Source organism: Pseudochaenichthys georgianus, unplaced genomic scaffold (assembly GCF_902827115.2).
Source record: "Pseudochaenichthys georgianus unplaced genomic scaffold, fPseGeo1.2 scaffold_454_arrow_ctg1, whole genome shotgun sequence".
NCBI classification, from domain to species: domain Eukaryota; kingdom Metazoa; phylum Chordata; class Actinopteri; order Perciformes; family Channichthyidae; genus Pseudochaenichthys; species Pseudochaenichthys georgianus.
Genome location: NW_027263019.1, coordinates 135,128 through 147,443, shown reverse-complemented (window position 1 = coordinate 147,443; position 12,316 = coordinate 135,128). Strand labels below are relative to the sequence as shown.

Here is a 12,316-nt window from a genome sequence, read left to right as displayed (position 1 = left end):
CGCTGTATATCATGGGGAAAAGTGACAGTGACAAGTGTAGGAACTGTGGAGTTAAATAAATGTAGAACATATCTTGTTACATTGTGACACCTATAACGCTGAAAGAGAAAAACTAAAGGCTAAAGTGACAGAGGCAGAGAGGGAATAGAGTGGTTGGTATTTTGGGAACAAAAGGAGAGGGAGTAAAAGCTACCAGAAAGGCAGTGTTTACCTTTCTGAGTGAAACTGGGGTAGTACAAATAATTTAACATTAGGTCAGGAAAGATCATAGATTTTTATTTTGTTTTGTTTTATTTATTTAATATTTTTTGTTGATTTATTTATTTTTTGATTAGATCACAGATAGATACGTCCATGAGTTAAGAGATGAAATGATATGATGATTCACACTCATGTACAGTAGGTGGCGGTATGCACCTTTAAAGTTGTTTACAATCCGCCAAAAACCGAGAGAAGAAAAAGAAGAAGCTCTTTCTAACCTGGATCCATGTGGCGCCTCGTCGTCGCTACGTTTCTCTCTCTCTGTGTTTCCGATAAAGTGTGTGTGATCTCCAGCACTACTGATCCATCATCTGTGTGTCTGGATAAACCTCCGAATGGACTCTCTGCTCTTTTTTCTGGAGCGTTTACCTCGGACTATAGGAGCTAGCTTAGCATGCTAGCTGGAAACACGTTAGCAACACTAGTCAGATTGAGAGTTTGATGGAGAGAGAAACAGTGTGTTTAGCGGAGTTTGCAGGAAAAGGTGATCAAGTAAACATGAGTAGAGTCCAAATGCTGCTGTCGTTGAAGAAGCAGCGACTCACTGCTGATGCTGCTGAAGAGATATTTGCTCTGTTTGAAAAAACGATAGCAGAGCTCGAGGAGGAGCTGTCTCTTTCCAAAGAGGAGAACAAGAGACTCCAGAAACTACTGGACGCTGTTTTACAGCCTCAGCTTCGGATACACAGAGCAGGTCTGTTCCCTTTACTCTTAATTAACACTTTAAACCAGGGGTGTCCAAACTACGGCCCTGGGGCCAAATGCGGCCCGCTGGCCATTTTGAATCGGCCCTCAGCTAATTAAAAAAATATGATGAAATATGGCCCACAAATTAAACTTGTGCTTTTCTTATATTGTACTTCTTAAAGTAGTATTCATGTGTTTAATAAGCCCACTTTTAAAATAAATTCAGTCAATTCATGTTGATAACATTTTCTAACAAATCTTAGTTGATACAAAAAAGCCTTATAACTTATATAACAAGCTTGAAATAGACCCTTTGTCATCTTATTATAATCACTCTGAGACTTCTGTTTTTAAGGGATGAGCTGCCAACAAGATAAATGAAACCCTATTGAGAGCTGTGATGTAGGGTGAGTTGCCCTAATGTGGGACACCTAAGCTAAAATGGGTGTAGGTCTTCCGCAAACAAATGAAAGTCAATGAAACTACGGGATAACACAAGCTGTGATGTCATGCGATCAAAATCACATGACTTCTCAAATGTCCAATCACAGATGAGGGTGGAAAAACCTTCAAACAGGAAGTACCCTGTGTGAAGACCACCCAAAGGTCAGTGACATAGGCCCTTACTCATTTCTCTAACTCCCCTCCTCGACTCCTACCCTCGAGACTTAGGCTGAAGTCGAATAGTCCATTTAGCTTAGGAACCTTCCTAAAGGAGTGAAATGACCCGGAAGTCCCTCAGTGGCAGCCAGAGTTGGGTGTAACGCGTTACTGTAATAATATTACTTTATCGGTAACGGAGTAGTGTAACGCGCTACTTTTATAATCCAGTAATCACACTACAGTTACTAACATTGCCCCGACACGCGTTACTTCGTTACTTTCTAAAATCAGTCATAATCAAACCTCAACAAACACCTGCAAAGAACACATGCTAGGTGAAGCTAACGCACATAGCTGTTGTTTATTTATATCACACACACACACACACACACACACACACACACACACACACACACACACACACACACACACACACACACACACACACACACACACACACACACACACACACACACACACACGTAGTTCTTCTTCTCTGTTTTCCGGTTGTTGCTTGTTTTGAATGACGAATACACACTACCGCTGCCTGCTGGTAAGGAGAGTTATTGCCACTCACGCATGCACAGTTCGTACGTGCTCAGCTGAAGTCTGGCTCCAGTGCAACACATGGCCAACACGCAGGAGAACACGCTGACGCAACAGCGTGAGCAGAGATAGACTGCGCAAAATATACAGATAGCAGGAGACAGAGGACAGCCACGGTCAGATAGCAGGAGACAGAGGACAGCCACGGTCAGATAGCAGGAGACAGAGGACAGCCATGGTCAGATAGGAAAACATTCAGGAGCTATCTGGATCAGTCTTATGCGACAATGGAAACTGAACTAAAGAGAACATTTGAAACTTTAGCAGTCTGCGTGATCTGCCTGTAGGGAGGGGCGGGCCGGCCCTGCGAGTAAAGTAACGAGTAAAGTAACGAATTACTTTATGTAGATAGTAACGAAGTAGTGTAATATATTACTTTTTTTTAATGTAATATGTAATATATTACTTTTTTTTAGTAACGACCCCATCTCTGGTGGCAGCCATGATAAGTGCCGTTCGAATTCTCTAGAATGATGAGAATGATAGGAAAGGAGGTTTCAAACTTCCTTTATAACCTCCTTTAGCTTAGGAACCACTGGACCTCCCTAACCGACAGGAGAAGCGAAAATGCTGCCCCACAATGCATTGCAGCTGCAGCATTTGCCGTCACTCAACAGTCGGCCGTTCACGGAAACAACCGATAATGACCGAGAAATTATATCATGAAAGTTACGGTGCTTATTAAGCATTTTAAAACATAGGTGGTAAGTTGCCAAAGTGCTTTGTTTTGAACGTTCATCAGTATTATAATCAAAAAGAGAAATATGAACGTTAGTTTTCACTGAAATTATCAAATAAAGTCAACATTTCAGTCTTTACTGAGCTGTGTGGGGTTTGTTCAACTTTTAAAAGATGTTTGAATGGTGATATACACAGTGATAGATGTTAAGGACTAACGTTTATAATAAATACATCTGTATTGATTTTAAGATCTTTAGTTCATACAATCATACGTATTGGGATCACTTGTATTAATGTGGACCGGAGGGAGAGGGGGACGAGCAGAAGTTTCACTTTCCTTTTGTATTTCAATTCCAACTTTGGTCATGAAGAATATGTTTCTCTGTTGTCCACGTTCATAAAGCAAAGCAGCAGCATCAGAGCACGGTGCAGAGTCTCTAGATGAGTTCACAGTAGTCCCTTGTTCTTATTAAACATCCATGTTGTAGTCCGCTGTATAGAAAACTGTGGTTTCCATGGTTTCCCCACAGCAGCAGACGCACACAATGACGTCCGCTGGCGCATCATAAACACGTCGGATAGTGAAAGTGCATTCGGATTTTCTAAAGTACCGCAGTCTCTTCTCCTAAGTCCTTTTGAATTCTCCTATCCACTGTCCCTTAACCCCGTGACGTTTCACTCAGAGGTCAAGGAATAGACGATAGGGTTAGAATTTAGGAGCTGATTTTTAAACTATCCGACTGCAGCCTTAGTCCCGCCCACAGGAGATGTGAACGGAGGAGTCGAGGAGAGGAGCCGAGGAGAGAGGAGGGGAAGCAGCAGGCGGTTAGAGAAATGAGAAATCCTCTCCTCTGAGTGGTCATTTTAAAGAGACGTCCATTAATGATGACAGGAGGCACAGCAGCCCTCTGTCTGATGGACAAATGTGTTCATGACGACTTATATATTTACTTTGATTCATTCACAGTGCGGTATAATGAGACAATAACAGGCTACAGATGCGGGGACACACACACATACACACACACACACACACACACACACACACACACACATATGTATATATTTATATAAATATATACAATTTCAGAATCAAACAGAGCACTCTCATAATAACGTAACACTATCAGAGACTGGAAATTAATTATCGGCCAAAAGTTTTATTTACAAGTATTAAAAGTAAGCAGAGGACACCAACCCAACTGAGACCTGTCTGTCCGCTGCATCTACGCACTGTACAACACACACACCTACACACTGTACAACACACACACACCTACACACTGTACCACACACACACCTACACACTGTACCACACGCACCTAATAATAATAATAATGGGTTCCATTTATAAAGCACTTCATATTTGATTTCAAATCCCGAAGTGCTACAAGTAGTGAGCATGAACAGTATAAATAAACATTACACAACACGGTAGAATGAATAAAAAAGCAATACAAAAATAAATAAAAGGGTGATAAAAAGGTCTAGGCAAAGGCTCTTTTGAAGAGATGGGTTCTAAACAGTTCCTAAAGTATAATCAGGCTGCAGCCGTTGTGTATTTTATTATGTGAAGCACTAAATGGTTTTAGAAAAATATCGACTCTTTGTTTGTAGTTATCTACTAAACTAAAGCAAATAAAGAGAGTAGGCCTGTTACACTGAGTGATATATTACACACTGCTCTGCTTTCTGCACAGACCTCACAGCTGTTCTCACTGTAAACATCGCGTTGCGATGAAAGCAGTTAAAAAAATAATATCCAGAGGATGCATGCAGAGCTGTCATTGGCTGAGATAAGTCCGGCCGTGCGTCACAACGCTTTGTAACATCTCTGTTCCCGGAAATGCATCCACGAAGGAGCCGTGGAGGACCCATCAGTGTATCCTCGGTTATAGCTCCTCCAGAGAGCCTCCTCGACGCTTGAACCTCGGTCCTCTAAGTGCATTTAGAGAAATGATGCGCCAAAATTCATTTCCGGGTCACTACCGGAGGACCGAGCAGTCGAGGAGGGGGATTTGATGAAATGAGAAAGGGCCAAAGTGTTTTGACAAATGTAATGTTAAGGTTTTAAATTTCATATAAATAAAACAATCTTGCAAGTTTTTATCAGGATGTGTTCATAATGTGTGTGTTCATCAGAACATATTATAATATGGTGTAAATATACTCTATATTTTTTATTTCAATCAAATGTTCCATCGTCCCACTTTAGGAAACATGTTTCGCAAAGTGGGACAGTATGATTTGCCTAATGTGGGACAGTTCTTCAGTTAGGCAAACATGTGTGGAGGGGCATGGATTGTGCAAGAGCAATGGTTATTTACAGGGTTTTAGTCTTCTAATGCATTATCTTAGATATTTAAGGTGAAGGGCCAATTATATTAAATAATTGGGGGTATCTGGGGCTTAATTGGGGGGCTCTGTTAAAATGGTATGACAAAGTCAGGGATAAATGTCTGAGTTTAAAAGATGGCAATTAATTTAAGCCCAAATATTCATAGTAATTTAATAAATCCTTCCAACACACATTGTAAAAAATAGCCTAAGTTAAGAACTCATTCCAATAGGTAAAAAATTAAAAAACACAGTTTAAAAGGGGAGTGATTAGTCGAATATGCATAAATAAAAAAGAAAGAATGCAGACTATAGGTAAGATAAAGATGGGAGAGAGGAGTTTATCAAATATTTTGTATTGGTCGTGAGCATATTCTAATGGTTTTTGGATTATTATAATAGTTCTGTTTCATATGAGTGTTGAGAGCTGTATCCATAAATCTCTTAATTTTGCCCACAAAGTGCACCAGATTGATGCATTTAACTTCAATTTAAAGAAAAACATCTTCTGTTGTAACAACAATAACATTATAAATAGTAACATAGCTGAATATGGTATTGCACATTTAGCTTTGAGTGTTACTGACCTGAGATGTTTTTATTACATGAATTGAGGTGACTGAGGCTTTTTAACATAGACTTTTCAGTGTCCCACATTTTGGCCAGAATTGTCCCACATTAGGAAATGCAGATTGTCTGAGACAACTTGGCACAAAGAGTACTGATATGTCTACCATTTATTTTATGAGTGTAATATCTGCATTTTCTCTTTTGGTTTGATTAGGACACATCCTGGGGATTTCAGAATGGTACTGGATTTTGATTTATTGTATCGGCTTCATATCGCAATATATTCCCGAAGTCTGAAATGCAAAAAATTTCCCACATTAGGGCAATTCACCCTAGGTGGTTTTTTTCTGAAAGGATATTCATGTATCGAGCCTAATTTACCTACATGTTGCTAACTTATAACTTAACTGATGAGGCGATATACCTCGCCTTTATGAGTGGCCCAGCCCTTCATATATTTTTCTGTATGTGGCCCTCGGTGAAAAAAGTTTGGACACCCCTGCTTTAAACTCTTTTGTAACACTTAAGACTATTGATTAGTGCTGGGCAACGATTAAACATTTTAATCATGATTAATCAAATAATTTTCTGTGATTAAATGCATTGTTATGCACAACATTCAATAATGAATTCAAAAGTAGTGTATTGCACACTTTTATTTTAAACAAATAAGGTTATTTTTGAACAATAGTAGGCCTATTCCCTTTACAGAGTAGCATTTCAAATATTTCTTGTAAATCTCAAAAAACATTAATGTAATAAAATATAAAACCAAAGCTATTTGCCACTGCCAGGGCATTCACGTTTTATCTAGTTTGCTATAGAAAACAAGTTAGTCTCCGAGTCCAGTGATAATCAAATTCAACTTTATGGTGGTTACACATAACTCTGGTTCTATCAACTCTGCCGAAGTTTGTTGCTTTGGCCCTGGTAGACTGCAGAGAGTCATCCCTTGTTTTCATCGTCTACGGTCTGGGAGCCAACAGGAAAGTTTAACACAAGAATACGTATGAACTAAAATAGCAGCACCATCTCAAACAAGGAGCTTAGAGGAGCTGACATCGGCTGCAGGGAGTGGAGGCAGAGCGCTGAACACACACAGGAAATACTGCTCTTATTAAAACAATGTAATTCTTAACAGGTTAAAGTACCGATACTAATGAAATGGAGGAATCATAACGTTTTTAACGGCAGGGTATAGCGATACCTTTCTAGTATCTGCACCGTGCAACACTAGTCCCCGCCACTTATTTTCTGTTTTGGTTGATGTGAGCACTGCAGCAGTCTAAGACCCACATCTCTCAAGCAAAACAAAAATAATGGGGGTGCAAACGAGCAGATCCAGGAATTGGCTTCTATGACGTCGTTGGTGAAATTTGGCTCACGTGACACGTCCCAACCTATCGTCTCTGGCACACGTTACACGTCCCAACCAGAGTTTCCGCTACGATTTTTTTCTTGCTGGACAAATTCGAAAGTTAGCGGTCATGTTTCAATAATAATAATAATAATAATTATAATAAGAAAAAGAATTGTGTAGCAGAGTTTCCGTTAGCAGGTAATTACCGGACTATGACCGGATATGCTGATGTTTAAAACTCAGTTAATGAGGCTCATTTTTATATTGCTTCAGTTAATAATCTTAACAGATCGGAAAATTCAGATTCAGATTCAGATTTGCTTCCCCAAACAACAAACAACATAATTATTACATTCAAACAAACTACTTTTAGTAGATGAAGTACATTATTCCAAACATTACATTAACTTTGAATAACACGGGAGAAACGGAGCTTCTCTTTTCCTTCTCTCCCTCCCTCTCTCTCCTGACAGTCGTCTCGCTGAATCCCCTCTCGCAGCTGTGTGTCTGTGTATTCAGCAGGATGTCTGCAGGAGGTACTTAGAGTAAAGTTGTTGGCACTGTTCTAGTGGTAAACACTTAAGAAATAACATGTCAAGCTATGTGCTGTATCAGAAACAATGCACTGCGTGTTTTGGGAGTAATATGCTCTGTGTTTACATTAGCAAGCATCGCTAACACTCAAAGCTAATGCTGTACTGGAGAGAATATGTGTAACATAATGTCCTTGCGGTAAACCCTGCGAGAGAGAAACGTTTGAGCTTCATACTGTTTCAGAAATAATGCTTGAAGTGGTTTGGAGCGTAATATGGCATTTAATCACAGCAGCGTTTAGCTGAGTTTCTCCCAGTAGAAAACTCTTAGCAGGGGAAAGCTGCATGACGCTACAAAGGGGCGTGGCTAGCAGCAGCTGTTCAATTTAAAGCAGAATCAGCCTTTTTGGAACAGGGCTGGAATAGAGGGGTATGAGTAGGGATGGGTACCGAGCCCCGGTATTAAACGGGCCCTGGAGCTGAATTATTAAAGACCGTGGTACCGTTAAACTCCGACGTTAACCGTCTTTTTATCGGTACTGGAGACATGTAAAAAATATATGTATTATTGCTACACAAACATTATATTGCAGTTTTAGTGTTGCCAACTCCGTTTCTAATATGCAAAAAGCGTGCAAAATGCGTGTCTTTAGTATTTTCGAGCTTTCCAATCCAGGCGAGAGATCTCTCTCCCCCGCCTGCTTGCGAGGGGGCGGGGCAGTTTACACACACGCTACATGCAGCAACACACACACACACACACACACACACACACACACACACACACACACACACACACACACACACACACACACACACACACACACACACACACACACACACACACACACACACACACACACACACACACACACACACACACACACACACGGAGGAGATGGCGGAGAGAACGCGCTCCGAGGTGTGGTTAAACTTTACCCGTCTCGATGCGGACAATCCTCGTTACCAAAAGTGCTATAAGAGTTTAGCATGTAAGGGCGCACTTGTTTAGACAGCAATTTGTCTAAACATTTAGCATTCAGACGGAGAAATGCATCGGGTTCAACTGTCTTTCTAGTAGCCCTGTAGCCCCCCCGTCCACGAATAACGTTTCCACGTCAGGTGTTATGTATGCTAGCAGCAACACACAGAGTTAACTACATTATACAAACATGGGTTAATGATTAGAGGTAACTGAGTTATTTATTTTGTTAAAGTTTCAGCTATTCTGTTCACAGTTCTGTCATCAGATTATTTAACACGATTTGTTAAAACATTGTTGTTTCTTTTGATGTGAAATATTATGTATTTAATTTAAATAAAAAGCTAGTCAGTTTTGTTCACAATTTGTTTAGTTAGTTTACCTTATTTTTTTCTCCAAAAGAACCGATAAGTGTACCGTTAAAAGACCGGACCGATAAGCGGTATCGATAAAAGTAGTAGTACCGATCCCTAGGTATGAGTAGTATGAGGCATGGCTACAATGGTTAGGTATGGCCCTACAATATATTTTTCAAATATAGCATAATAGGTCCACTTTAAGTAATGTTTAAATGCAGGATTTGTATTTGTAATTGAGTATTACCATTGTATAGGCGTAGTGTAGCTGTGAACGATCCCAAATACAATGCATTAATTAGGGCTGCAAAATGTCTCCCATTTCAATGATGATCAGATTTTAAATGCTAACACTTAACAGTTTTTTCTGACTGTGTGTTTCCTGCAGCCGTACAGCTGCTGGTGGTGGTTAAAGAAGAGCTTCTCCCTAACCAGCAGGAGTGGAGCTCCAGTCTGGACCAGGAGGACCCAGGGTCCCCCCCATACATTAAGCAAGAACAGCAGGAACTCAGGATCAGTCAGGAGGGAGAGCAGCTTCAGGAGCTGGAGGAGGCTGATATCATCAAGTCTATTTTCACTCCTGACCCTGTGAAGAGTGAAGGTGATAAAGAGAAACCTCAGTCCTCACAGCCTCATCAAAGACAAACTGAACACATGGAAACAGAAGCTGATGGAGATGACTGTCGAGGACCAGAACCTGCGAGGAACTCAGACCCAGAAAGCAGTTTAAAACCAAAGACTGAGGACAACACTGGAGACTCTTCTGAACCTGACTCTGGAGACTCATCTGAACCTGACACTGAAGACAGTGCGGATTGGAAGGAGACCAGAGAACCTGCGTCAGACTCAACCTCACTTAAAAATAGACAAGAATCTGTCAGTGATTCAAGCCATAGTGCTGTAAAGAAACAATTTGGCTGCTCTGTGTGTACAACATCTTTTACATATAGAAGCAATGTTCAGCGACACATGAGAATCCACACAGGAGAAAAACCCTTTAGCTGCTCAGTTTGTACCAAATATTTTGCATTGAGTGGAACTTTAAAAAAACACATGAGAATCCACACAGGAGAGAAACCATACAGATGCTCAGTCTGTAAGAAACATTTTTCACAGAGAGAACATTTCAAGGAACACATGAGAATCCACACAGGAGAGAAACCACACAGCTGCTCAGTCTGTAAGAAAGCTTTTTCACAGAATAAAAATTTAAAGACACACATGAGAGTCCACACAGGAGAGAAACCACACAGCTGCTCAGTTTGTAAGAAAGCTTTTTCACAGAATAGAAATTTAAAGGAACACATGACAATCCACACAGGAGTGAAACCACACAGCTGCTCAGTCTGTAAGAAAGCTTTTTCACAGAGTGGAGGTTTAAGAAAACACATGAGAGTCCACACAGGAGAGGAAATATACAGCTGCAATGTTTGTGACAAAAGATTTAAATGGCATAGTGATTTCAAACGACACAAGTGTGTTGGTCGTCAGTCCTTACAGCTTAATGAAATTCAAACTGAGGATAACAGAGAGGCAGAGCCTCCAATCAATTCTGTCTGACTGGATTAACATTGTTGCACAACATTCATACAAGACTTAAATGAACTCCATCTTTATCAACATGAGTGGAGAATATGTTTAATGTTTTTGTCATACTGATGTTCTGATTTATACGTTAACCACTGACTGTTGATGAACCATTTTATTTTGGATTAAGGGCTCCAAGTTTCCATATAGAGATATAGGATGGTTTGATGTTTTGTTCTTTATTTCTAAATGTTTTATATCATTGCTATCCTGTTCATGAGTCCTGTTTTACATAAATGTATCTGTTATCTGATTGTTTTTGCTTCTGTAACTGTAAGGGAATACATTTGCCTATTTTGTATCCCGATTACCCAATGCCGTTACATTTAATACGTTACTCCTTAAGCCTGATTTCACCCACCTGCAACTGATTCGCTAATAATCACAAATGTTCATTTCTTTGACCCGTTGACTCAACTATTTGTTGTTTAACAATTGTTTCATCTCCTCAGGAGAAAGTTCCTGTGTCCTGCCTTTCACCTGCTGATCGCCCACTGCTCATTTAAGGTGGACTGACCTTTACAATGGACCAGCTAATCTAGTGGCGCATTTCCACTGCAGCGGGGTAGCCCCGTTTAAGCGTCCCTAAGCGTCCTCGCTCAGGCCTCGGGCTGCCTCGCTGTCCGTCCGAGGCCGTGGCGCATTTCCATTACAGTTTAGGACCTGGGGTAGCAACGCAGTGTAGGCGGGACGATCGGCTTTTTGGGCGGAGCGACGCTGGGTAAAACTGCAGTGGCGTCATTTTCAATGCGACACAACTCACAAAACACACACAACAATGGAGGATGTGGAAGTGATCGTTTTCTTGTTTATTGTGAAATCCATGGTGCTGACATGCTGTGCTCTGCATAACGTCTGCGAGAATCATGGAGAGGACTATGATGATGGGTGGAATGCACCAGCAGCAGAGCCTGGGGTAGCAGTGTATCAAGGTGCCTTTATGCGCTACCTGAATACCTACATATGCATTGTATTGCATTCATTGTATTGAACATAAATAAATCTTTTTTTTTTCATATACATGTGTTTGTCAAATGTTTTAAACAAATGTTATCTGAATTGAATATTTAGTAAATATTTGAATTTCAAGCACCAGTAAGTACTGCCCCATAATAAGAACATTTGAGGAAATATCAGATCATGAAAAGAAAATCTTTCTAATAAATTAAGCGAATATCAAAGCTAACTATAAACATAAATACTAAAGTGTAAAACACAGCAAAACTATATTCATAAATGCAAGTGTAAAATAGTGTGGACAATTTTAAACATGGATGGAGACTAAAGTATCCACAACATAAAATAATATATTAAATATAACCTCAATCTTTCTTCTAGACATGTTAAAAGCTTGCTTGAATGGGTTATAGGTTTATTTTGTTCTCTCGTCTTTGAAATATATAAGGAATGTGTTGTTTGAGTCTAGTAGAACGAGGGTATTACAATTGAGCAATTTCTACATGTATTATGTATTTATCATGTATTCTTAATACCATTACAAAATAAACATGTAATAATGTTTTAGAGGAGGACCTCAAGCTAGCAAACTCAATTTCTTGCTTTAAATCTCTTAAAAGTAAGGGGCTTTTTCCTAACTGATGGTGTTTGTTATTGCTTTATAAATTCATGTATGTTTATGATTTTTTTCTGTTGGGTGCCATTCATTATCAACAAGAGATAAGATAAGTCAAAGAAGTACTTTATTGATGGCAGTATAAAAATACAAATGTTGTATCAAAAAGGCATGCCATTA

At 39.8% G+C, this 12,316-nt stretch overlaps 1 protein-coding gene across 1 annotated transcript; it reads left to right on the top strand.

Annotated features, from left to right (window-relative positions):
- Positions 1–462: 462 nt before the first annotated feature.
- On the top strand, positions 463–11,539 carry LOC139433442 (zinc finger protein 16-like). Its single transcript, XM_071202466.1, has 2 exons — positions 463–955; positions 9,365–11,539. The coding sequence occupies exons 1-2, from the start codon at positions 703–705 to the stop codon at positions 10,534–10,536; spliced, it is 1,425 nt and encodes a 474-aa protein (XP_071058567.1). The 5' UTR covers positions 463–702; the 3' UTR covers positions 10,537–11,539.
- The last annotated feature ends 777 nt before the right edge of the window (positions 11,540–12,316 follow it).